At 38.2% G+C, this 27,664-nt stretch overlaps 1 protein-coding gene across 1 annotated transcript; it reads left to right on the top strand.

The window, feature by feature from the left end:
* WDR48 (WD repeat domain 48) lies at nucleotides 1-27,626 on the top strand. The gene is made up of 19 exons (XM_083878536.1): nucleotides 1-89; nucleotides 8,442-8,582; nucleotides 8,908-8,986; nucleotides 9,268-9,350; nucleotides 9,466-9,595; nucleotides 13,075-13,163; nucleotides 14,058-14,159; nucleotides 14,495-14,719; nucleotides 16,069-16,143; nucleotides 16,499-16,601; nucleotides 16,896-16,993; nucleotides 18,559-18,666; nucleotides 19,064-19,160; nucleotides 19,662-19,757; nucleotides 21,902-22,007; nucleotides 23,395-23,482; nucleotides 24,040-24,116; nucleotides 24,836-25,028; nucleotides 25,617-27,626. Exons 1-19 carry the CDS (start codon nucleotides 42-44, stop codon nucleotides 25,710-25,712), a joined length of 2,034 nt encoding a protein of 677 aa, XP_083734662.1. The 5' UTR covers nucleotides 1-41; the 3' UTR covers nucleotides 25,713-27,626.
* The last annotated feature ends 38 nt before the right edge of the window (nucleotides 27,627-27,664 follow it).

Raw genomic sequence — 27,664 nt, 5'->3', positions numbered from 1 at the left:
CACTTCCGGTCGGACATGACGCCACAGTGTCAACATGCAAGATGGCGGCGCATCACCGGCAGAACACGGCGGGGCGGCGGAAAGTGCAGGTGAGGGCGCGGCGGGGTCGGCACGGCTCGAAGGGAGCCCGGAGCTTCGCGGGTCACGCCGGCGGCTGCAGGATGTCAGGCCTCGGGGGTTTCTATGGCAGCGCAGTCGCCCCGCTCTCCCACAGGAGCGCTGCGGTGCGGGCAGGCAGCGCCGCACGCCCCCGGGGGCTCTCCCCCGCCTCCGGTGCCTGCCGTGGCCGGGGCGAGCGGCCGCCTGAGGCACCGCGGGGGCTGAGCTGCCTCTCGCTACCGAGCCGGGTCGGGTGCTGCAGCCCGCGGGAGGCAGAGCTGGAGCAGCTCAGATCAAAAGCGGCAGAGCCCGGGGGGAGGTGAGTTGAGACGGAGAGGACGGTGCCCCCAGACCCGCTTTGGTGGATTCTCAGCGGTGACAGAGCTGCTGGTTCCTGCCGCGGCTCTCTTGGCTGTGTTCGGTGACTGAGTAGGTTTAGATTAGATATTAGGGAGAAATTATTTGCTGCGACTGTGGCGAGGCACTGAAATAGTTTGCCAGGTGAAGCTGTGGATGACCCATCCCTGGAATTTTTCAAGGCCGGGTTGGACGGGGCTCTGAGCAGCCTGATCCGGAGAAAGCTGTCCCTGCCCAGGGCAGGGGGTTGGAACTGTGTCATCTTCAAGGTCCCTTCCAACTCAAACCGTTCCATGATGCTCTGATCTGCTTCACATCCTATTTCTGCTCAGCTTCTGTAAAACACTCTGTATCCTTGCACACATGAGCAAGGAGCAGGGGATTTTCTTCTCACATTTCAGAAGTACTCCTTGCTAGCTCCAGGCAGCATTTGTTGAAGGAAACCCGTGGCACAGGCAGCCAGGTGGGTGTAGACATTCTCAGCACACTTGAGGAAGAATCAAACCCTGTGGTTTGGGCTCACGTGTAGCTACGAGCAGATTGTTGTAGCATTGGTGTGAGACACTGGAATTACCAAAGTGTGTATAAAAAAGTCAAGACTCTTTAACAGTAAAAGTGATTAAAATAATTTTATTTTATGGTTCTTAATGCTTTTCTTCTTGTTTGTGATTCTGCCAGCCCTTTAAATGTTTTTACAGCTTTCACTGTGGAAAGGATTTAATGCTTTATCAATGTGCAAAAGCTGCCTAGTGGCAAGTGCAGGTTTCAGCTGTACCTCTCCAGTGTGATCAAATGAAATATTGATTAGTCCTAAAATAGCATTAAGAGCTTTCAAAACAGAGGTGGGTTTAGTTTTTGGACACAACATTTATCACACAGAAGAAATGGGCATCTCTTCAGAGCATTTAGTGCTTTCTGTGGTGAAGGGAAGCACTCTGTCAATTCTATATAAAGAATTCCCTTGCCTTACCTGAAAAAAAACTGGACATACTTTAAAATATAAAGAATGCCTGTGTTATAAACAAGTTTTTGCAAGTTACACCCCTAGGGAGGGGGATTTTCTTATACCTTGATATTTGCTTGATGCACTCCTATTTATGAAGTAGTATTTCCCTGACAGCAGCATGCATCCAAGAGGTCAGTGTTTCCTTTTTTGCTCCTGCTTTTGTTCTCTAAACATTGTTTAGCTCAAAAGCTGGTTTTTACAGGTGGATTTGTGCTGGTTTGTGATGTTTTGTCTGTTCTCATTGTGCTGTGTGGTATTTTTTCACCTCAGGTACCAATGACCCTTGATGTACCTGACACTGATCTGTGTCTCAGCAGTGCCCTGTAAGTTTAGATCCAGATAACTGGTTGTGTTTCCCAGAGAAGCTTCCCAGCCCTGGAAGTGTCCCAGGCCAGGCTGGGTGGGGCTTGGAGCAACCTGGGATAGTGGGAGGTGTCCCTGCCCATTGCAGGGAGTGGAATGAAAGCACCTATAAGATCCCTTCCAACCCAAACCATTCCACAAGACACATTTATAGAGCTTGACTAGAAGCTGGATTTTTTTTTTTTTCTTGGCTCTTACTATTTCACTTGCTTGATTAGTGACATGACTTTGTTCCAGTAAAGGAGTTTTAAGTGGCTGTTTTATCTGTTAGCTGCTAATGGAAAAATAAAACTACTCATGATTTGTTTTAATTCCCAATGGCTGAGCATTTAGGATGCTTCTACATAGAGTTTTTAAGAGAGAAAGTTGGAGAAATTTGTCCTAAACTTATGAAGCTGGAAGAAGAGGCTTTTACAAATAAACCTTTCTGGCGTGGAGGAACTTGATTCCTTCCATGGCAGGAGAGCTGGTTGAAGTTTATGGAAATCAGAACTATTATTAGCTTGGATGCACCTGTTCTACTGGTAAGCAAAGCCATCCAAAATAGTCAGTTTAGGGTGCTTCTGCATATAGTTGTAGTTTCTGATGGTTTTATCAGAGTGGATGTTTTAGGTCTCAAATTCCATGCATAGAAAAAGGAAAGAAGTTTGACTCTTCAAATGGGAGTCAGGCTTTGAAGTGTCCAGTGGCAGGTGTTTGTGAAGCTTTGTCCTGCCTTCCTGAAGGCTACAGGAGTGAGGTTGAGTGATTTGGGAAGGGGGGGAGGATGCAGGGGTGTGTCAGACACTGATTTGGGAAGGCAGGGAGGATGCAGGGCTGTGTCAGACACTGATTTGGGAAGGCAGGGAGGATGCAGGGGTGTGTCAGACACTGATTTGGGAAGGAAAGGAGGATGCAGGGCTGTGTCAGACTCTGCTGTTGGCAGTGTGCTGTAGCTGTAGCTTTCAGATGTCATCCTGCCAGCCAAGTCAAGGTGAAGCTGCTTCCCAGCAAGTGCCTTGAAGGAGCTGCCCTGGAGGGGTTACATTGTAGCTGCTCTCCCAAACTTGCTCCCTGGCCAGAATAAATTTACCCCCACACTCAACCTGTTGACAACACGTGAGAATTTTGCCATATAAAGGTCAGCATCCTTATAATATGATTGCATGAATTTTAAGCCTTGTACAGAATAAGAAAATCTCATTATCCATCCCTGGAAGTGTTCAAGGCCAGGCTGGATGGGGATTTGAGCAAGCTGGTCTTGTAGAAGGTGTCCCTGCCTGTGGCAGTGGTTGGAATGGGATGGTCTTTAAGGTCCCTTCCAACCCAAACCAATGTGATCTTTTTGAATTGATTTTGTCATATTGTGCACTAATACTGCAGCTTACTAGATGTGATATCTATGTTATTTTTATGTTTTATGTATAATAAATGTAAAAATTATTACAAATGTATTTCATATATAATGCTTAAGCAAACAAATAGCCAGTATGATGATTCCATTGTAAAAGGGTAAAATGAGCTTTTTGGTGCCTTCCATTACTTTTATTCTGGAGGCTGGATAAATATTCAAATAGTCTTCTTAATTAAAAGCTGTATTTTTAGGGATACATATGCTCCACCAAGACAGTAAAGCAGTGTTGGTTTTTTTTCCTTGGTACTTTACTGCTGCTTATCTCATTCTTGATGCAATTCAGATCTCATGGAGCCCATACTTTTGAGAAATACCTATTCTTTTATTTTTATTTTTTTTTATTGTTCACTTAAAAACAGGGAATGAGTGTCCTCAGAGCTCAGCTGGTTACTATTTCCTTCATGTGGTTTGGTGGGATGTTTTTAAAGTAGATTTTACCCGTCTGTAAAGATATAATCTGTTATAGTTCATGTAATGTAATGGGGGTAACATGGTCCCACATCAGCTGGTATACTTATCCATGCAGGAAACACTTGTAAGTCCTGCAAGAAATTCATTTGGCTTTGTGTGCCAAACTGTATCTGTTGGCAGTAGCTTTATCTCTGGAGCTCTTAGGTAGTCATTAAAATGATTAATCCTGATCCATTTAGGGTACTGAATCCCATAAACTCTTTATAATGAGTAGATGTTTGTGATGTTTGTTCACTGCTGCTGTGGAAGATTCTTACTCGTTATGGGAGCTTATAAAAGCTGCAGCAGTGTCAATGTCACAGCTTTGGTTGTTAGTAAAATATTTGACATCCCACAAGCCCTGGCCCTCCCAGCCAGTGGTGGCAGTAAAGTCGTGGTGATCTATATCCCAGTTTTTGTGTCCGTGTTTGCCCCTGGCTCTGTGCTCTGATGGAAAGGGCACAGCAGGGATGTGCTCCAGCCTGTCCTGAGTGGGGCAAAGGCCACTGAGATCTCAGAGCCCTCATTTCCTGGGAGTCTCCACACCCCTTTCCAGGCAGAATCCAGTACTTTATCTTCAGTGATAAGATCTGTGTGCTTCAGGAGCAGAGGTGGATTTTAGCACAGCGGTTTCTCCTCAACCAGAACTTTACTGCATTTATATTGTTCAGATACATTTGTGTACACACAGGCTTGGAATGATACTTTATGCTTTTGTATTTGTCTTACATATTTACTAAATCTGCTAATATTTTTTTAATTCTATGCTAAGTGACACTCAAGAGCCCAAACAAATAAAAAAGCACTTTCTCACCGTTTTTTCTCCCAAATAAGAACATAATGGAGAACCACATGTGGGTGGTTATCAGCAACCTTCCTCTGTTCTTGTTAGTGAGTGTTTTGATTTTGTGGACTTGGCTGCAAATCCACAACCCTTATACAAGTTTCAGCTCTTTTATTCAACTTGCTGTTGCTTTTATTGATGCATTTTAAGTTCCCTGTGCATTTCAACAGTCTTTCAACAGATTTTGTGGAACCCTTAATTTTTCTCTCTTAATATGGAATTAATGCATTTATGTACAAGCCTGGATTCTTCTGGTGTTATACCTCCCTTTCCAATTGTTCCATGTGGTGTGCAACAAATGTCTCATGGGGTTATTTTCAGTTCAGCCACATGTGGTGTGTGTCTTATTTAAGTTTTGTTAATATTCAAGATGTTTATTTCAGTCTGAATGACTGGTTAGCAGGAGTGGACCATTCAATATTTTTTTTACTTTGGTTGAGCAAATAAATGTATTTAAGTATTTTCAGTGTAAACAACTGACAGTTACTTGGATATCATTAGGTCTCCAAAATGAGTCGGAGAGTCCATTTTTTTTTTGCTGTAGGCTTTTTCTTTCAGTTCATACTATTTTCAGGACAAATGGTTTGCCTTGTCCTTAGCCAGCTGCTTGAATTCCAGTGTTCATTTGAAGTGTTGGTCTGGTGTCCCATCAACTTGCTGACTGCAGAATAATTTTCTCTCGATTTTCTTTGTTTGTCCTTGTAGTATTAGAAATTTAAAAAAAATAATAAATTAAGGAATCCATGTTTAATTTGGATTGGAATTACTTTCATGATTGAAAAATATCTGTCACGGTCTCTCCCCCTGGCATGGAGGAAATTATCATTACCTAATAAAATAGGGATTTCTTCTAACCATTACTCCTTCAATTTTTTATGACAATTTATCAGGACAAGTATACTATTTCTTCTTCTTTCCATCCTAAGAAGGAAACAAAGTAAATAACACTTTGTAAAATTTGTAAACACTTCCTAAGTGTGAGGAGAGACAAAAATAACTAATTGAATTCTGTGCACAGTAGCAGACACTGATGGGAAATTTGTATCAAGCTCTTTTTGTTTTGCCATATTTTTTTTACATCTTTTTTTTTTTACATCTTGTATTTGCACAAAAAAAAAAAAAAAAAAAAAAAAGGAATGCAAGATTTAAATCTTGTTTAATTTAGTTGTTTCAGGAGAGTTGTTTTCTCAAGTTTCTCAGGGAGAAAGAAGGATGATGTTGGATTTCCTGCTCAACTTCTGCTGATCCAGCTCAGATCTACCAGGGAACAATAACACTGAAACAAATACAACCCCTCTCTTTTATCCCAGTTCTTTTAAAATTAAAATAATACTTGCCAAGAAATGCTTGACTAAATTAATATGTGGAAATTGTTGAAGGCAATAGAGGGCAAATTAACTTTTGAGTTTTTCAGTACTGGTGGTAATGAGAAATGGTTGTCAGTCTCCTCTGATCATGTCTTTGTGTGAGGGAAAAGCAGTATTTGGTTGAGCTGACTTTAATTTTGTCAAGATTATTTTAGAAATATGACTCAATCTCCAAAGTCCTATGAAAGTTTTAATCATATATGAAAAGTACCTTATTTACTAAATTAAGCCATCATTTGGGGGCTTTTTTTTTTTTTTGCATTTTTAAATATTTATGCCTGTGTTTTTCTTGAGCTCCTTTAAATTAAAGAGTAAAATCATTATGTGCAAAAAAGCATCAGCATTATCATGCTTAGGTGACTAACTTAGTTTGACAATCTAACTTATGAGTGGAATGAAGAGCTCTTAAATTACACCTGAAAATATAACAAATATGGGAGGTGACTGACAGAGGAGGAACAAATCCAAAAATTAAGGATTTCTCAAAGAACATCCTGCTAGCATTTGGGAAAACAGGAGGTGAAGGGCCCTGCTGACCTTGAGCTTAATACTGTGTCAGGAAAAATATTGTTCTCTCTGAATTGAATTTGATCTACTGCCCCCTAGGTTTGTGTCTTTGCTGCTCACATTTAGTATTTTTAACTGAGTGTTTTCATTGGCTTTATTCAAAGAGTTTGACAGCAGAGTGAGTTTGATGGGCATCCCTTTGCCTTGTGTTTGAATCATGTTAAACCTTGACTTTGACTTGAACATTATTTTGTACACATAATCTGTGTGGGTCTTTTAGCAATGCAGACATGATGTGATTACTCCAGGTAAGGAGTGGCACATTCATCTTGCTCCCTGCATCTCACAAAGAAATAATATCCCAAGTGCTTGAAGTGTTTTAACATGACACTTCTGTGTGGTTGGTGGTGTCTTCTCTCAGCAGCATCTCTGGAGCTGTGTGTAGGTGGAAACTCGAGTATGGATAGTGAGAATGTTATGGATGAGTCTGGAATGGGTGGGAGAAGCTGAGAGTACTGGAAATGAGGACACAATCTGAAACTGGGAGGAAGCGCTGTGATACTGAGAGGGCTGAGAGTGGCTGACAGAAGGTCCTTCAGAGCATTAGGACATAATAATACAATTATGTACATGTATTGTACATACAATTATATATCATGCACACTACATTAATAAGTGTAGTGAAGGACTTGTGGAATAGTAATGGAGAGTGTTGAGGCACAAGGATTCAGGAGGCTCTTAATTTTGTTCCTTCAGTGTTGGTCTGTAGAGCTGCTGCAGCTGTTTCTCAGAATGGCACTGGATGTGTTTTCTGCAGGCATCAGTGCCTGTGCTGTGCTGCCTGAGGATGGGATAATTTGATGGAGGTATTTCCCACATTCACCAAATGGACCTGTTTGCTCTCATGGTACAGAATCTGAGCTGCTGTAAAATACTTCTTCTGTGATAAGGACCACTGAACATCTTAATTTGTTGGATTTATATCATGTCACTGACCTGATCTGGAAAACATTTTCTTTATGCTACTTTAACACAATTACTGGAGTGAAAAATTACTGAGTAGAAAGATCTCCAACCCAAGACTACTTATTATAAAAGTAGTTATTTTCGTGACAAAAAGTGTTATTTTCATAACACTGATGCTTGTGTATCCAAAGGATTCCTGTTTTGAGCAGGTTTGATTATACCAAGCATGAAATTTTACCTTGTTCTGATTATATTTTATAGAACCTGGGAAGATGCATAACTGGCATGTTCCCCTCCTTTTCCCTCAGTGTGAGAGCTTTCCTCAGAGTAGTGTGTAAACCCAGGGATCAGGAAAGTGAGTGCAGTAGCTCTGAAGAAACTGCAGTGTCTTAGAATTGTATTTACTGAACACTCATAATGGAGACTGCTGTGGCCTTTCAGGGTCTCCTGAAGTTTCCTTTTCATTTTTCTGAACAAATCCATGAAATAACCTTTACACAGTACTGTCAAACGTGGAAGGAAAGAAACTAATGGAATAATTTATCTGAAAGAGCACTAAGAGTTTGAGTTTATTATATTGGCAGGTAGATAGTTCTTAAAAAATTGGTTTAAAAATAATAGTGACACAAATTCAATAGGTATCTGCAGTCTTCCAGTGTTTTCCATGGTGATCATATCTTCTCCTTTGTGAGGCTATGAAATACTGGCATTGCATCTATAGAAACTATGGAACCCATTTGGGAAGTGAGGCACAGACTCAGTGCGTTGTCTAAGATCACCCAGGATGTGCACACACAGCAGGGAATTGAACTGAGGATTCTCTGGGTCTGACTAAGCTTAAGTTGTAATGATTGAAAGAATCTTTTGGGTTCCAGTTCTATGACTGCTGAATCTTCTCTATGACCCTTCCCCATTTTTGGGGGCAAATGACTTTGGTGGTGCTGGTAACTCTCAAACTGACAGACAACACTTGTAAAACTCCTCCTACTTTCTACTCAAGAACCTTAAAAAGATGAAATTAGATGTTCAGATTTTATGGCCAGGTCACTATCTTAATACCATAATTGGATTTGTGCAAATGTGTTTTAGGTTTCCTATGTGATTAGAGATGAAGTGGAGAAGTACAACCGGAATGGGGTAAATGCACTTCAGCTGGACCCAGCACTAAACAGACTCTTCACGGCAGGCCGGGACTCCATCATAAGGATATGGAGTGTCAATCAGCACAAGGTCAGTCAGGAGAGCCTTCCTGGGTCTAAACCTACTTTTTTTTCCAAGTTATCCTGCTGGTAAGCTGCCTTCAGGGCTGTACCCTATGCTTTTTTTTTAACAGCTGCCAATTATTGTGATCACAGAATCCTTTTGATATTGCTTATACTGTGGTATCTTACATAACTGTGTAGTTCTCACAAAAAAAGTTCTGAGAGTGTGGTTTCAAAAAACTCTGCATTAGGAAACTTTGGATCTATATGTAGGTTGAAGAAGATACCACAACAGGATGTGATAGTCACAATCTTCTCCATTGGTGATGAGCTTTTTTTTTCTTAATTTGCAGCAAGACCCTTATATAGCATCTATGGAACATCACACAGATTGGGTAAATGACATTGTGCTCTGCTGCAATGGCAAAACATGTAAGTACTTAAAAGTTTCAGAACTGCAGTATTCAGAAACTGTATACAAGTAAATTATGTGCTGCTTTAATTATTTTCCATCTTTTCTTAGCATGTAAAATTAATTTGTGATGTATATTGTAATTTTGGTAAATAGTGTAAGCAGCTGTTTTAATGAAAACTGAAATGTATATATAAATGATTGTTTTAATTTATTTTGCAAAACAAATTAGAGTAGTACAAATATGCTCTAAAGTAATATATAAGCCATTAAAATTTAGTCTTTATTCTTTCCAATTTAGTGATATCTGCTTCTTCAGATACTACTGTTAAAGTGTGGAATGCACATAAGGGATTTTGCATGTCAACACTAAGGACGCATAAGGTGAAAAACATTATCTGTAAATACTGTGTGTGATCACTGCCATTCTTACAATTATTAAGATGGAGACTTCAAAAGGATAACATTGATTCATATTATTACATTTATTTTTTTATAGGACTATGTGAAAGCTTTAGCATATGCAAAAGATAAGGAGCTGGTAGCATCTGCTGGGCTGGACAGACAAATATTCCTCTGGGATGTAAATACTCTCACAGCACTGACTGCCTCAAATAATACTGTCACAAGTAGGTACCTGGGGAGGGGAGGCAAATGCAATGCATTTTGAGTAGCTTCATCTGGGTGGTCAATTTAATACTGTTGATGCTTTTTTCTATCGGCACATAAAAAATGGGCAAGAAGTTTGAAGGTGGGGTTTGTATGTATTCAGTCCATTTGTTATGTAATAGCTGGAAATCTAGAGCAGCCAACACTCATGGCATTTAGAATAGAGGACAAGTCTCTTTGAACTGTTTCTCCTGAACTGTGACATGCTGGTTTCTCTGAAACTTGGTAGAGCTTTAACTTGAGAAGCTTTTAACCTCTCAACCAATGTTGTAGAGAAATGTTCTCTTAGCTTATTTGTTCCTACATTTTTTGTGTTTTATAATTTGGGGTCGGATTTTGTTTGCATAGATGCTGAAAAAGACAGTACAGCTGCTAAAGCAGGACTTGATACATTTGTCATATCTGTGAGGAGAACAGTTACTAGATAAACTAGACCAAAAACCACTCAGAGTAACAAAGCACTGATTACATATGAGGATAACATACTGGTGAGATCTAACTCACTAGAGATTGGAAGGCAGGGGGAAACCATAGGTTCTGCTCATCAGGGTTAATTCTCAATGTCACCTGTCCTGCTTCTCTCTCCCAGAAAGGCATACTATAAATTGTGAGATATTTCCTTTTAACAGCAATTCCAACACTGCCTTTTTTAGGATGCTCAGGGTAGAACTGGTTAAGTTGCTCTTCAAGGAAGTGTCACACCAATCTTTAGGTTCAGTTGGATTTAAGTGAATTACACAGATCTGGGTCATGGCATCCTGGTTTGACTTGGCTATTTTACAGTTGATTTTTTGAGAAGGACAATCCAGTGTGACCACAGTATACTTTGCTGGTTGTTGAGTAGGTTGGAAAACTTGTATTCCCAGTGATTGATCTTCATTTTTTAGCTAATTTGATGGATTTTTAAACAGTAGCAGTCTGATGTGTACATTGGGAAGGAACAGAACCTTCTTGCACCCTGCCACACATTAATTTTCTAAATAAGCCTGTTTGCTCATAGGTTAAGAATGACTCAAGGAAAATCTGCAAAACTAAAATTTGGAATTGACACAACATCTTCCTGAGACATTTCATGTGTGAAGAGGCAGGCATGTAGTTTTGTTGGTGTGAGGATTATTATTTACTGTATTGGGCTGATTTCAACAGGTGTGTTTAATTTTATAGATTTGGTAGCTTCTAAAACCAGAGGTGCATCTCCTGGGCACAACTGTCCGTTTTGCATTTATTGTCTAAAGAACTTTTTAATTCAAGTATAGCCGTGTGCTGACATGTCCGAGTAGCCTTTGGAAGAGACATGGCTTTAGAGAGCAGGGATGGCACATGAATAAAGAAATTTACTTTATATTTTCCAGAAATATAAAATCCTTCTATTTCTTCCTTTTTTTTTTCCACTGAAAGTAGAATTATTTTATAGCCAAACTTTGCTGATAACTGTAAATTTTGCTGTCTTCTACTTGAGCAAAGAGTTTTTGAAGGAAGAATTTATTTGTGAATTCACAGGAAAAGTCAGTTGAGGGATAATGAAGAAACATAGAAACATTTCTTGTGCACTGTAACAGTGATACAGAACCTAAATGATTCAAGTGAATCAGAAATGGGAGATGGGGAATACTGAGGAGCTGGTGCTTGTTTTGAACCCAAGATCAAATGGAAGTGGAGACATTGCCTCTAAGGTGACAGGGAGAAATTTGCATTTCTGGAGTAGGAACACAAATATTTTATAAGGGAGAGGAAAAGGAAGCAGAGGAATTTTTTCTTTCATTTAAGTGCTCCCCAGTAACTGTTTCTGTTGGAAAAATACAGTATATGTCCTCACAGAACCTCTTTTCCTGAGTCCTTTCAAGCAGTATGAATTTTTTCAGAGTACAAATGAAAATTGCTCTTGTGCATTAGTTTTCTATTTTATTACCTGGAAGCACTGTACACAAACCAGCATTAAGAGGAAGGCTATTTTTATAGGGTCTCTCAGTCACCAGAGCTATAATTCAAATTAAATGGAGAGACTTAGCTTTTGAGAGATGGTCCCTTCCAGAAGAGAGTGGAGTTGAGCTTTGCTTGTGTTCTGACATAAATTCTGCTTCTGTAGATTTAAGATACTCCTATTCCTGCTCACCAGCTTGTGTTAACTCTGTATGTAATCCTTTCCTAAATTATGATTGTTGAACAGTGTGCTAGCCTTCAAGAGTTTTCAGTTCTATGTGTTGCTTTTATCTGTTCTTTGAGGACAGTGGAAAACTCTTTATTTTTGCACCAAATAATAGGTTGCATTTGACAGTTTGCATTTGGATGCTATATATAACTAGTGGCTAAGAGGACTCAGAAGTAAAGCTGCATAATTCTTCATAGGCTTATAGAATATCCTGAATTGTAAGGAAGCCTCAAGGGTTGAGTCCAGTTCTGACCCTGCATGGGACAACCCTAACAATCTCACCCTGTGCTGAAAGTATTGTCCAAATGTTCCTGGGGCCCTGACAGCCTTGGGGCCATGCCATTCCCTGGGGAGCCTGTTCAGTGCCCCAGCACCTCCTGGGGGAAGAACCTCTTCATGATTTCCAGCCTCAACCTCCCCTGACACAACTTTCTCCACTGTTACAAAATGTGATATTACATTATGCTATTAGGTTACAAGTCTTGTGTTAGAAACTTAGATCCATTATCTAAATAAATCATTGTGTGAAGGTTCACGTTTTTGCTGGCCATGCAGTTTGTCCCTGTTGTCAGCCTTTTTGGCATACTGATGGTATGGATTTGAGGCTTGATGAAATGCCTGATTGTGCTCTCAAAATAGATGGTTTTCATTTGCTGTGTCTGTGCTTTTCAGAGTTGAGGGACTAGTACTTTAATCTCCAAAAGTGGGTTAGGCTGGTTGGTGTAGAATCCCTCAGCTCTGATGGTAGGTGTGGTGCTAAGGAGCTGCCATATGGTTTTCACAAATGCAGAGGTAGCATCCCTGCTCACATGACACATTTCAGTGCTGCAGTGTAACTTCTCTGCATTTCTGCTGAACTAGGAGAAGAGCCTTGAATATAAAATGTAGAATTTGACTGTTAATTGGCTTGGAAAAAAGAAATCTCTGCACTTAAATCCAAATAATGTGTGTTACAGGATCACAAAGAAGTGTCATATTCCAATAACATAGTTGAGCAAGAGTAGGTTGGTGGCCCTGGCACAGAACTGTGGTGCCAAAAGGTCACCAAGGTTGTAATGACCATAATTCTGAGGGGTTACTTTGTTTTTATGCAGTAGTAGATTAAGAATTGGAATGGGGTTTTCCCAGCACTATGCTGACTATAGAGTTTCTTAAAGCAGCTTTGTATATGGGGCAGGGTGGCACTATTTTCATGGGTCAAAGAGTATTAAAATACCAGTTTTGAGTGAATAAGTATGTTTTTCAAATAACAGCATTAAAATTGAAAATGTGAATTTTATTTTGAAATAGCTTCTTCCCTGAGTGGGAACAAAGACTCAATCTACAGCCTTGCAATGAATCAAATGGGAACAGTTATTGTATCAGGGTCCACTGAAAAGGTAAGCAGAATTTGGTGAGGTTCATTTCACTTCAGTTCGAATTCAGTATGAAGAGACAATTTTATGCATTTTCGATGTCATGTCTGTGGCAGCTTTTGTGTTTTCAATAGTGAGGGCAGACACTTCTCTTAAGTGGGAGTGCAAGTGTAGGATACAAATCCTGCCTCAGTCTGAAGATGTGATGTATCCATAGAGCTTTAATACAAAGGGGAGACAATCAGATCATCTTGTGTAACCCTCTTTGTCAGAGATCATTACATTTCCCCACAAGAGCTCTGATTTTGAGGGCTCATGACTCAGATGATTATCAAGACTGAACCTGCAGGTAGGAGAGAAGGTGCCAGGAATTTATAAGATCCCTGCAGGAGGTGGAAAATGAAGTGAGCTAATGAAGCTCAAGTGTTCCCAAGAGACAGCCCTTGCTCTTTGTTGTAAAGGAAGGTGAAACAGGCTTAAGACTCTGAGTTGAGTTTTTTTATCTAATCTAACCTTGAGAGAATTTTATTTCCAAGACAATATAAAAATGAAAATGGTATACACCAGTGAAGCATTTGAGAGAATTCTCAAAAGCACATTTTTTGCCCATATCATGCTATCTTCTTTCTAGTAATTTCCATTATTTAATTTCTTTAAGACAGAAGAAGCCAGAACAAATTAAATTAAAATCAGAAGATCACATCTGATTATTGGAGCTGCATAAGATACAGTTTTGTCTTATTTAAGACAGAAAACTTATCTGTACTTATACAGAATACTTATCTGTATTTTCAGTGATAGATGTCTGTATGTTCAGAATAAGGGTTGATTCATTTGGAAAGGCTTAATTTCTGCAGAGGTAACACATTAGTGGGAAGAATGGTGTTAATGTTACTTATCCAATGTCTGTTTCCATAGGTTCTAAGAGTGTGGGATCCAAGGACTTGTGCAAAACTAATGAAACTTAAAGGGCACACAGACAATGTCAAAGCTTTGTTGTTGAACAGAGATGGCACCCAGGTATGTGCTTTACCCTGAGACAAAGGCATTTTAAGAGAGAAGAAATGTCATTAGTTCATTCCAATGTAATTATTTAATGTTGTAGAGTACAGATATTTAGTGTTTAAGGTGGGGAGACTAATGGGTGAAAGTTGTTTTTATTACATATTCATCTGGGTATGGAGTGGGTTGTTTACATAAAATACTGGAAATCATGACTGCAATTGTTACCTGTTTAGCACCATTTTAGTGGAAGAATATAACTATATGAATTATCAATTTTTTTTTAGAGGGGGAAAAAAGATTTCAAAGCACTTAAATAGCAGTTTGACTGAAGTGTGCTGGTTGTTGCTCAGTGTCTTTCAGGCAGCTCTGACGGGACGATCCGCCTGTGGTCCCTGGGGCAGCAGAGGTGCATAGCCACGTACAGAGTGCACGATGAAGGTGTTTGGGCTCTGCAGGTCAATGAAGCCTTCACTCATGTTTATTCAGGAGGAAGAGACAGGAAGATTTATTGTACAGATTTACGAAATCCTGATATCCGGGTGCTGATCTGTGAAGAAAAGGCTCCAGTTCTTAAGGTAATTTCATTCAGTTTAATTCAGAGAATCATAGAATGTCTGAGGTTAGAAGCGATGTCTGAAGATCATCTGGTCCACTCCTCTCCCCTGCCTGACAGCACTGGCACCTGGAACCACGTCAAGATGGGTTTTGAGTATCTCCAAGAATGGAGAATTCACAACATGTGCCAGTGTTCTGTCACCCTCACAAGTATAAAAGGGTAATTGCATGTTTTCTCATGAAACAGTGGCTTGAGGTACAAACTGATTAAAGAATTCACATTGGCTAACAAGGGTTTACTATATCACATCTTCAGCAGATTGGGTCTGTCTCTTTAAATTGCATCTGAAGTTTAATTGCCTGAAAAAAATGGATGCCTGACAGCTACTGAAAATATTCAAATTTGAATATTACTGAAATTGAATATGCTTCACACATGAGAGGTTGGGATTATCAGGCTCTAGTACAGTTTTAAGAAACTGAGCTGGCATTGCCAAGGTTTTGTACAAAATTGGATTTTTCTTAGCAGCAGCATATGTACACAGGACTGTTTTAGAATCTGTTACATACTCATGGGTACCAGGAGTAAAGCTGTTTGTGGGTTTTTTGAACACCTAAACATGATACTTGCATGCACAAGTCTAAATCTTTCAAAGAGACTGTTTTTTGAATTTTTTTTTCAGTTTCTAACTTTAGCGACATGACCTTGGAACCTGCAGGTGTATAAGGAGTGTGCAGCTGAAACATACTAATAAATATAAGCAGCCTGGCCTTCCTTGGGAGTGAACTCTAGCTTAGTGTGTTAAGATAAAATCTTGGATATGTTAATTTAGTTCTGGAAAAGTCAGAATATGAGAAATTTCAGTTCAAAATGGAAAATGAAAGTGTTGGTCAGCTGTACAGAGGTCAGATGGGGCCTCTCTCTAATCTTGGCTACAGTGATTCATTAATCTGAGAAATGTAATGTCAGAGTTAAATGTATAAAATTCTGCTTTTTCCTTAGTGTTTAAACTTAAATTCTCATTTTAACCATATGAAGTGTCTGAATACAAAATAATTGAGAAAATACTGTACTTAGCAAACTGTCCCTTAGATAAGATTGCATCATGCTGGAAGTAATTTTAACTACTCTGTATTAATAAACATTGCAGCTGTCTACAAGTCATTTGTTGACTGTTTGTAACAATTCCTCTGGATTTTAAGGAGTTTAATCTTAGCTACTTTACTCCAGAATACAAAGTTTAAATGAAAACTGAAAGTAGTACTGTTTGATACACTTTCAGTTATGGGAGTGGATCTACACAAGACAGTAGTAATTATTAAAGGGAAACTAAGTTAAGCGTGATGGAAAGTTTCTTTCATTATTTAGATGGAACTGGATAGATCAGCTGATCCTCCTCCAGCACTTTGGGTTGCAACAACTAAATCCTCTGTGAATAAATGGGTAAGTGATACATTTTAGTCTGTGCGTGCAATTGAGTAGTCATGGGATTTGCAGTCTTGGTTTGGCAACTGTCGGGCTGTTGCTTTCAATTTGACTGGGATGTGCTGTGATTTGTATGCCTTCTTTAAAATAAATCATAAAATACTAATATTGAAATTGCTCAAAAGGTATGAAAGCTTTGAATTACTTTTCTTTGCTCTCTATTTATGTTGCTTTGAGAAATAAATTATATTTCTTGGAACTGGATAGCTAACATCTAAATAGCAGCATGAACTGGCAGTTGTTACTCACAGATAAAAGCAGAGTTTATAGATAATTATGAATGTGTTATTATTTTCTTTCTTTCTTTCTTTAGACTTTGAAGGGAATCCATAATTTTAGAGCATCAGGAGATTATGATAATGATTGTACCAATCCCATACCACCCCTGTGTACACAGCCTGACCAAGTTATAAAAGGTAAACAGCTGTTTAACAGAGGACTTTGTAAAATCTGTTATCTTTAGCACAAGTGGTAGAGCTCTAAGATTGAGTCAGTTTTTTAAAATCTTGATACTTTGATTTCAACCAGAACAATGTGTTTATTGTCTCTCCAGTGTTACAGTTAAAAACATGTTTAAATCTTGGTGACATCCAAGGTTTACACGAAAAAATGAAACCAAAGAACAGCATGTCATGTTATGCGATTTAATTTAATGTGGTATTAGAAAAAAATAATGACAGTAGTAACCTTAATTTTTGTTTGTTTGCCAGGGGGTGCTAGTATTATTCAGTGCCATATTCTTAATGACAAGAGGCACATATTAACCAAAGACACAAATAATAATGTGGCATACTGGGATGTCTTGAAGGTAAGGATGTAATTTCAGATTTTCTACTGTTGGATGATTAATTATTTTGTGCCAATTTTTAAATATATATATATTCTAGTGTTAGAAAGCCAATAATCTTTCTGTCTCCAGATATCATGCAGAGTTTGCCTTTTGAAAAAGGAGGAGGCATTTCTGAGTTTTCTGTAGCTTTCCCTGATGTGAGGCCAATATCTGCATTCACCTGAATTCAATCCACTATTGACATCTGCATTCTCTTGAAATTCAGACCCTTAATTTTTTTCCAGGAAATAGTAATGTCTGTTTTGATGGGGGTTTGTTCCAAGGAGGGCTTGTGTTTGCTGGTAAGGCAGGAAAATGAAGAGAAGGAAGCCTGGCTCCTGCCTGGTGTTGCCTGGGGAAACTTGGTGTGACGTTTCTTTGTGTTGCTTTAACCAGTGATTGGTCAGAGGGGAGGGGAAAGAGTGCAGGGAGAAAGGACTCAAATCCCACATCAGTGAGGTGGTCAGCAATTTCTTCTCTGGGAAAAGCCTGTTTAAATGCTAAATATTTTCTTCTTCTTGAACTATGCAGCCAAGATCAGTAATGAGGTAAAGCATGCTCAGCCGATTACTGAGTTGTTGACTGAAGTGAAAAAGAAGTTGGAGGATATAGATTTATACTCAAAATTATCTAGATTAGTTTTGGAAAAATTTTCTTTATTTCAGTATGTATTTAAGTGTTAGATCTCAGGACCAAACTTAAATGCTAATGTTAATTTTTACTTTCATTCAGGTTTTTTTTTTTCTTACAAAGACTGTGAGAAGAGTCATTTGATAAATATTTAAATGCCTATTCACTGTAGGGATGGTAGGGATGAGATTATTTGCCAGGTTAGTGTTGCTCCCTGCACTCAAAAGCTGAGACTTTATTGAGGGGGCTGGAAGAAGCGAGGGAGGTTTTCCTACCTGTAGCTGCACTCTTCAGTCTTTGCTTCCTGTAAATTCTCCTGGATTTTGAGGGAATAAATTCCAAGGTTGCAGTCCTTAGTGTTTGCCTAAAACAAGTATTTCAGGATGAATTTGCAAGTGGATTATAATAATCTGGATTTTAACAGAACTACCTAAATGACTTTTAAAGTAAAAGTATGAAAAAAACAGACATAAAGCATCTGCACAAAATTCACTCACTGCTGTTCCCATTGCAGTAGTTGAGCTGAATTTGTTGCTTGATGTGCAGGAAATAGTGTTTGATGGAGTACTGAAATATTGGTACTGATGGGGAGAAAAATGACAAAGGGTATAGAAGACAGCAGTCTACTCAGTGTAGGGAAAATATTTTCTGGTAATCTGAAGTAATACTTCCAGCCCTCTCTACTGGTTTGATGCCACTAACGCAAAGATAAATGAAGAATAAAAATTACTTACCATATAAATTATTATTTGACTTTTTAAATAAGAATTAATATTTAACTTGTGTGTTTTTGGACTGCAGTGCTCAGGGAGAGATCATAAGTCACAATCATTCCAAGTGTATAAGAAAATCAAAGAAAAGACTTGAGGTGTTGATATGACTCAGTACTTTTGTACATTTCTTTTGGTGAATAGGCATGTAAAGTTGAAGACCTTGGGAAAGTAGATTTTGAAGAAGAAATTAAGAAGAGATTTAAAATGGTTTATGTGCCAAACTGGTTCTCAGTGGACTTGAAAACTGGGGTGAGATACAGCTCCTAAATCTGTTGTTTTAATGTCATATTTCATTTTTTTTTCATATATTGTTTGTTCAAAAAGGTTTTAGTTTGTTAGCTTTAGGAGAACATTCATTGCTTATCTGATGGAGTAAATTTATTTTCAAGTAAAGCAGCAAGTTTTACCTCTTCTTAATAATCTGAATAACACATTTCTTTATTAATTTTTTGCTTGTGCAAAAAATTTATTAAAAGAGAATTCAATACCAATTATGAATTATTAGAGTTTGGTAACCAAAGTGTGCTGTCATGCTTTCAGAAATTCTTTGGTTTGTATTCTCAGCTAAGTAGGAGCAAAGTTAGAAATTTATAGACTTATTTAATCCCAAACAACTATTACATTCCTTGTGGTCTTTTGCCAACAGATGTTGACAATTACTTTGGATGAAAGTGACTGCTTTGCAGCCTGGGTTTCAGCAAAGGATGCTGGATTTAGCAGTCCTGATGGTTCAGATCCAAAATGTAAGTTTTAACTAATTTTAACTAATTTGTTTATTTTAACAAAGAAATCAGAATAAATTCCAGTATATATGTTTTGAAGTATTCCAGTGCCACATATGTCAGTATCTGATTGGATTTTGGGGTTTACTTCCATAATACTAAGTTCTGCAGCATATTCTCCAAAGTATTTCCTTTTTTTCTGAAACAATCATGTTCAGGGTTTACACTTGTTTTAAACCTTCAAGATGTAAAAGGGGGAAAAGTAATTATAACCTAATGTAGAGAATGTTAAAGCACATGAGTGATCCAACAGCATGGATTCTAAAATCAGCTTTTCCTGAAAGATTGTAACATGCAGCTCTCAGACTGTGACTAGCAGATTTCTGTGCCCATAAATAGTTTGCTTTGGGAACAGAACTGCTCAAACTCCTGGGGAATTTTCAGCTGTGGATCAAATGGACATTGTTATCTTGCCCATGTTTTTTTGTGTGATTGAAGTTCTGCCTTGCTGTGTCTTGACAGTAAACCTTGGAGGGCTTCTGCTGCAAGCACTTCTGGAGTATTGGCCTAGAACACATATCAATCCAATGGATGAAGAAGAAAATGAGATAAACCATGGTTAGTATTTTAATATTTTCCTTTTTTACTTGTCCCTGCATTGTTTGTTCATATATCTACATCTTAAACAGGTACAACACTTGTTATCTTAGACCTAGTTCTCTGTGAATTATAGATTTAATGTTTTTTAGCACTTCTAAATTTGCTTTACACCAGAAAGTGTGTTGTACTTCCAAAAGTATCAGCAAAACTCTTAGGTCTGTCTGTAAAAAAAAAAAAAAAAAAAAAAAAAAAAGTGGATGAATGAATGATTCTGAAGTTACAGAAACATGATGAAAAATATTGATGAAAAACAATTTCTAGCAAACTGAAGCTTGACATGGAAAAGAAACACTAGATAATGACAGTAAATAGCAGTAATTCAGTTATCCAACATTAGCCAGTACTCTCTTGACCTAATTCCAGTTTTCTTCTAGGTATTGAGAGCTAAATAAAATAAAAGCTTTATTGGAAAAAATACCTTCAATATAATAATAATAATACATGGAATAGGTCTATAGAAAATACCTTAAAGTGATGTTTAAGGTAACAATGCTAAGTCCAATCAGGCTTTAGATGAAAGCCACAGCCACGTGAAATGTAAGATAGAGACTGAATTTGGCAAAATAAGAGACTCTGTAAGAGTTTGGTGAAATAAGAGACTCCTGAGTTGAAAATCAGTTCAACCCAGGTCAGAGTTGACAGAAAATTCTCATCTTTGGTGAATAAGAAATTACTTTCTATAGATAGGTGATGAAATTAAGAACTGTACATTCAGCATATCTTGCTGTTTTGTGATGAGACTTTGCCAAGAATTAGTTATTTTCTTCTTTCAAAACTGGCTTCCATGGCGGGTTAGAGCACTTGGCAGACTGTCCTGGATCCAGTTGCTGATTCTCACACTGTTGTGTATCGGCAGTTTACAGCTTAGAGCCAGACAAGGTTTGAGAAGTGCCACTCACAGGCTTTTGTGGTGTTGGATTATTGATGCTACACTGTTTATTACTGTGTAGAGTTGTGGGTTAGTGGAATGTTTGGAGTACTCCCAACAGAATCAGTTTTCATTGCTGTTCCAAAAGAAAAAAGTTAGGGGACTGGCACTGAGCAGTGACTTGAGGAGGTGAAGTGAACTTGCTTGACATTGGCATTTTTGTAGAGATACGAGTTTAAGTAAACACAAAATATGTCCAGTATTGTTCCTCTCAATTGTTCAGAGAAGCGTTATGAAAAAATCTTTCAAACTATAGGATTTTTCACTTGCTGTAACTTCAGTATCATGTTTACCCCTTCCAATAGGGATTTTCTTTTTTGATTTCTTTGCTTATTACAATTTCTGACCTTTCTTTGGCTACATATATTTCTGGTTAGAAAGCTGAGGAATCATTCATCTCATGAGTCTGTGCCATTTAAATTTCTTAATGTTGCTTGAATTCAACATCTCTTCAGATACAGTAAGGAGGTGCTACAGTGTCATGGAGATGATTTTTCCCAAATGCAAGTCAGGCATCCAAATTCTTCTACATTGTTTCAAGATACCTATTGATTAGAAGCTGCACTGTTCAAGAGGTGTATGAATAATGCTGATTTTTCTTTAATCTTGTCCTATCCACTTGATAAGGAATCAGGTTCTTCAGTCTTTGAAAACCCATACCCATTACTGCAGTAATTAGCTATAATGAATTGAATTTATAACACAGGAACTTCAAGGCACTGTGAGTCTGAGCTTTCCTAGTCCATTGTTTTGACATCTGGCAAATCCAGGTAGAAGAGCAGTGCAAGCAACCCTTCAGAGTTCTGTACTGTCACTCTAGAGGGAAAAATAGTCTTCTCAGCAGAGTCTCTGTAGTTAATTCCTAATATTAGCATTGTTCAGTTTGACAAAAGAAATGGGAAGAAACCTCATAATTCTGTTTTGGCTCTTGGGCTTTATTTTCCTTTTTCCACAGGCTTTTGAAATAAGCCTTCCACAAACCTGTATTGATCTAGTTACTCTCTAGTGTTTCTTTTTATATACTTGCTGTATCTGGTAAATGGGGATTTTCTTGGTTTTTATGAAGCATATGATCTTAAAAATTTACAAAACATATCTGCTGTAGGTGGAATGTGTGCCCAGTTTTAAGGCCTATTGCAGTCTCACTGCTGTTTTATATGTTTTTTTCCAACAGTGAATGGGGAGCAGGAGAACAGAGTCCAGAAAGGAAATGGATATTTCCAAGTGCCACCACATACACCAGTTATTTTTGGTGAGGCTGGAGGACGCACTTTGTTCAGGTATAAAATCTTACAAAATACAAATTCAGTGACTGAAGCATCCCTTTCTTATTGCAAGCAGGAATGTTCTCAAAAATGTTGTTTGTATCTGTTCTGTACATTTAAGAGATGCCCTTGACAGGCAAAATAAGCAGCTGTTGATGATGATTTGGCATTGTCTAGCTGAGCATGTGAGTTTGAACATCAGCAAGGTGTGGGGGTTTAAAGCAGCAAGGGTTGTGTATAGTCCTTAATTGTGTGTGATATTTTTGGGTGCCCTCTTTCTGCAAACTGATAAATTGAACTGTGTGTTAGAATGAAATTGTGTTGCTTTAGATTCTTGTGTGTTGTGCTGGTCTGTGAGCATTAATTACTCAGGAGCTGCTATTCAATAGATAATTGGCTTCTGCTCCCAAAAATGATCCAGTGGAAGGTCCTAATCTCTGGCAGGGAGGAACACAGGTTCTGGATTGCAATGTGTGAACTAATTACCCTTCTATTTCTTCTCATTCTACACTGAAAAACTTGACTGTGATATGTGATACATCAGAGACAGTTTAAAAGTGCTGTGAAACAAGTGCTGAGCTTGCAAACTCTGTGAATTGTTTGATATTTACTGACATAGTTGATTTTAAATGTACGGGTTGAGGCATGTTTGATTTGTTGGTTTTGTTTCCCAGGCTGAACAGCCCCCATAATGATGTAACTTTTGGTCAGTAAAACAGGAAAACCACTTTCAGTTTGGAAAACTGACTTTTTTTCTTGCAGTATCAACGTGTTTATGTTGTACGTGGGGTTTAATATTTGCTGCCTTCGGTTCTGGTGGATATTCACTCTTCTGCAGCTGCTCCTCAAGAGGACACTGGAAAGACCCCACTGGAGGGAGCAAGCCTCGTTTATAGGACCTAAAAGTTGGCTTGCAGAAATCTGACAAAATACCTCATTGCAGTTGATAAAATGAAATGTGGCTTTTTTGCATCATTGCATGTGCACATTTCCTGAAATTGGTTTTATTCTTTCCCTTAGGGCTTAGCAGATACTTTACATGCAAAGCTCATTTTTCCCAAGGAGGAGAAAATTGCTTTATGCCAGATGCCTTTCCCCTTCTCCTGACAGTTCTGTACCTCAACACACAAACATAACACAATCCAGAGCAAAGTACTTTTATATACATTTTTTGTGTCTTAGCCATAGTCTCCTAAGATCCTCTTCCCTGTTTCTGCTCTGGGATTTGTCTTCCTACAGCTCCTTCTGGTCTTTACAGAAAATGAGTGATCTCCTCCCTAGAGGAGATCACTAAGAGTTCAGGCTCCCTGCCCATTAAAAGGGCAGAACCTCTCCTGAAAGGTTTTCTAATGCAAATGACAATAATTGTTGTTACAATAAAGGTTATTTCTGTGTATCTCAGGTTGTTATGTCGGGATTCAGGAGGTGAAACTGAATCCATGCTTCTTAATGAAACGGTGCCACAATGGGTAATTGACATCACTGTGGATGTAAGTATCGGGTACATGTTTGGCCTCTTAGTTTTTTTTGAGATGTACTGCAATTAACTTAGCAAAAATTTAAAATGTCAATTCAGATACTGCAGTGTTTGTATTTAAAGTAATGGTCTCAAGGTCTGTAATCAAGACTCTTCCTGATGCATCATTTTTTGATGTGTCCAGTTAAAGTATTTTTGCTCAATTTCTTTTGACAGACTGTCTTAGACAAAGAATTCAAAGTCCTGTGCATAATTGGTATCCTTTTCAAGTGGGGAACTCAGGAACAGAGAATACACTTCATATTGCTGCTGTCTTTTGATACTATCTAATTGCCTTTGAAATAAATGATAATTTATATTCAAAAGCTAGATGATCTGTGCATCATCTAAATTGAAGTGTCTCAGGAGTATGAGTAATTTGGAAGCTGACTGTGGTGGGGATGTTGATTAGGAATCTCTCATGGGTTTTGATAATTAGGATCTGAATATACTTCATGTAGCAGCTGCTACAAATAGGAGCTGATAAGGGTTCATCCTAAATTAACACTTCTGAAACTTGTTTCCTTCTAGAAAAATATGCCCAAGTTCAATAAGATTCCCTTCTACCTCCAACCTCATTCATCTTCAGGGGCAAAAACTCTAAAAAAGTAAGTAATGCAAATATGAATATCAACTTAAAATATCCAAATTGCAGGAAAAAAAACCCTGCAAGCTCAAGAAAAACAAAGAAACTCCACCAAACCAATTCACTGACTTCCCACAGAATTGTTTTGTCCTTGATGAATTTGTAGTTTTTAGCAGCATTGCTCTAAAGCACTGAATTATATCAGAATATTTAAAAGAATATGTGGATTTAGGTTCAACAGGCAGTTGTACAAGTTTATGCTAAGAAATGTCTAAGAACTAACTACTGAAATGGGACTTTGTCTTTTGTGGTATTTAATCAGCAGATGAATTTATAGATTGTTACTCTGTTCAGAACCACAGCTTTGTTTCCTGTTGTTAACAGAGATGAATAATTGCTTTTTGCAAGGAAAAGGGACAAAAACTGCCAGCAGGGAAGGCAAACTATTTTGCCAGCCACATGAGCTGTAACTGGGAGCTGGGTTGGTTAGAAATCAATCCAGATTTTTATCTGGTCTTTTGAACTCAACCACATTTGAGTTTTTTGCTGTGTGACTCTTTGGATAAATTGCTGTTACAGTCATGGTGTTCTGGATGATCTTGATAATTTACTACTGGACGATATAAAGATGATCTCTGTGTAGTTGCATAGTTTGCTTACAGCTAAGGAGGATGTTGTGAAGATGAGAAATACAGTTTGCTTCTCGAGTTTTTTCCTGACAAACTTCTGTAACTCCTGTAGAGACCGGCTGTCAGCCAGTGACATGCTGCAGGTGAGGAAAGTGATGGAACACGTGTATGAGAAAATCATTAACTTGGATAACGAGTCTCAGACAACGAGCTCCTCCAACAATGAGAAAGCAGGAGAACAAGAGAAGGAGGAGGACATTGCTGTGCTAGCAGAGGAGAAAATTGAACTTCTGTGCCAGGACCAGGTGAGTTCCCTGTGATCAAAACCAAGCCCTAGCAGTGAATTGGTTGTGAATTGTTGAGTTCTGAGCTTGAAATATGCTATAGATTGTGTTACCTTTAAAACCAAGTAAATGTTTTGACATTAGGTTAACTTAGTGCTGACACAAGTTTGTCAGTTGCAGATAGGTAGATGAAAGATTGTTCTTAATAAACCTGTTTAATTTGGTCTAACATGGGGCCCTTATAGGGTTACTTACTCATAGCCAACAAATGGGCTTAATGCAATTCCATAGAGCTGTATTTTTAGCACTTCTGGAATGTTTTGAGTTCTGCTTTTTTGGCAGTTTTCAAAATTGATCCAAAACCACTAATTGCCTGATAAGTGTAATGAAGATTAGGTACTGAGGAGGTGGTTGTAATCTAAAGTTACATGTTACTCTGCTAAAATCTTTCAGTAATTCATCGCCCTTAGTTGCTAATTGAAAAATCTGAGTCTTTGCAAAAACTGATACCATCCTGTGGGTGAACCGGAGGGTTTGGTTTGGATTTTTTTAATAAATTTCTGCCAGCTTAGCAGACTTGGACATAAAAGCTGACTTTATGCTGTGTAGGTTTTGGACCCCAACATGGACCTTCGAACTGTCAAGCACTTCATCTGGAAGAGTGGTGGGGACCTGACACTTCACTACCGCCAGAAATCGACGTGAGGCAGCGCAGGACCAGAGCGGTCATCACATACTTGACCTTGCTGTGCTGGTTCCAAGAGTAGTTCTAGAGCAGTCCACTGAACCCCTGTAAGGTAGATGAGACTTCTAATGCCTCAGTACGGACGGGAAGTAAACATCTAATTGAAGTGACTAATAGACCTGTAATATAGAGGAAAAAAAAAAAATCTATATGACTTAAACTAAAGTCTGTCCTAGTCTCAGTCAATGAGATGGGAGGTCCCCGAGTGGTTTGTGTTGTGTGAGGTGTACAGAGAGAGGATGATAACCCAGTGCAGACTTTTGCTTCCTCCTTTTTGCTTTTGGTTTTTTTTTTTTCCAGAACATAATAATCCCCTCATCTGCTCATGCTCGGTATCAAACAGGTTTGGCCATATTAGTCACTGTTCATAATGTAATTAAGAACTGCACACAAGGTATTTTTAGTACATTCCATTCATAAAGTTCCAGCAATGATTTCTCAAAGGTTACTTAAGCATTTCTACCACTAAAAGAAATTTGGAAAACACCAGAAAATAGGTATTATATGGGCCCATTAATTGCAAACCAAGGGTTAACATGAGAATTGTGTTAATTGCTTTAGAGAGCTGTTGACATGCAAGATGAGAACACTAGAAAAATATCAGAGCAGTGTGAGTCCAGTGATGCTGTGCATCATAATAGAGTGAACGTGCTTTGCAGCAACTTAGAGATTTTTTTTTTTTTTTTTAAATATATATGTAACTACTTCCTGCACTGTGTCCTGGGTGTTCTAAAGACACACTAGTCCAATTTTTGGTAACTGTGCTCCAAAGGTATGTGACATTCTGTTAAAACTTCAGACCATTCTGATTATAACTTCATATGTTTAATGTCAAACTTTAGAAACTTCTCAGCAGATTTCATATTCATAAGATAAAAATACTGATTCTTCTTTTCTGAGGTTTTATATGCAATTGTTCTTTTGTTAGAGATTTATGCAGATCTTGTTTTCACTGCTATTTCTAAAAATCTGTGACTGTCATAGGCTCATGGTAATCTTTTATAGAAGTTTAACTTATTGGGGGGAGGGAGGGTAAGGGCCTTTCAGCTTTTTGTGAGAAAATGTGGGGATATCCCAGAAAACCATTTGTAGCCAGAGCAAGTTACAAATCCTAGTAGAGAAATGGTTAGAAATGACTCTTGTCTGAAGCAGAAGCACAAGTGCCTTCAAGGGGCAGTATATTATTGGAGTTTCTTCAGGAGACACATGCTCTAGCCCTTCCTGTATCTTGTGATCAAGATTTAGGTTGAGGCCTAAGGAAAGTCCCAATAAATTATATTACTGGGATTGTATTGGTCAGACAAAAAGTAATGTATTTTTCATCATGTTTTATTTGAAGAAATAGTCAAAATATAGTCAAAATAGTCATTCCCTTCTGCACTTTTAACCCAGCAAAACAAGTTCATTGCTTAGACAAAACCATGGTTCAGAATTAAGCTAGCATGTCTTTTCCCATCTTTTGAGAATCAGGTTCAGTTTTTTATCTCCATTTGTGTGTATGCTTAGTTTGACACAATTGTGCTTTAACTGCACATTTTTAGTGCTATTTGTGAATTAAATAGTTAAACAGAACTAACTTTTATTGGTAAATTGTCCTGACTTGTATTTATTAATAGCAAGAGTCTTTGTCTGTTCCAATAGGCACTGTTTGGGTTATGTTTTGTTTCCTGATTGTCTTCCTGTCCTATTGTATACATTGGAGTTGCTCGCAGTAATTTTTTTGTTTGATCAGCCCAAGGTTGTAATTTTCCTTGTTTTTTCTTTCTAACCATCCTGAAACACAGTAACAGGAAAGATTAATGGAAGAGTCTGCAATGCCAGAAGGGTAAATGATGTTTCACAGTTGTATAGAATAAAAGGCTTTAGTTAAAATATTTTCAAGTTGTTTTGTGTACTAGATGAATTGTGCAAT

This window comes from Zosterops lateralis (genome assembly GCF_965231275.1).
Source record: "Zosterops lateralis genome assembly, chromosome: 1".
NCBI lineage: Eukaryota > Metazoa > Chordata > Aves > Passeriformes > Zosteropidae > Zosterops > Zosterops lateralis.
This window is presented reverse-complemented; position numbering and strand designations above follow the sequence as displayed.

Excerpts from the sequence above, each read along its gene's own strand:
- WDR48 (XM_083878536.1), top strand. The coding sequence starts at position 42 with ATGGCGGCGCATCACCGGCAGAACACGGCGGGGCGGCGGAAAGTGCAG. Across the intron at positions 18,667-19,063 it reads CAGTGGACTTGAAAACTGGG|ATGTTGACAATTACTTTGGA; the intron begins GTGAGATACAGC and ends TTTTGCCAACAG. Across the intron at positions 23,483-24,039 it reads TAATTGACATCACTGTGGAT|AAAAATATGCCCAAGTTCAA; the intron begins GTAAGTATCGGG and ends GTTTCCTTCTAG.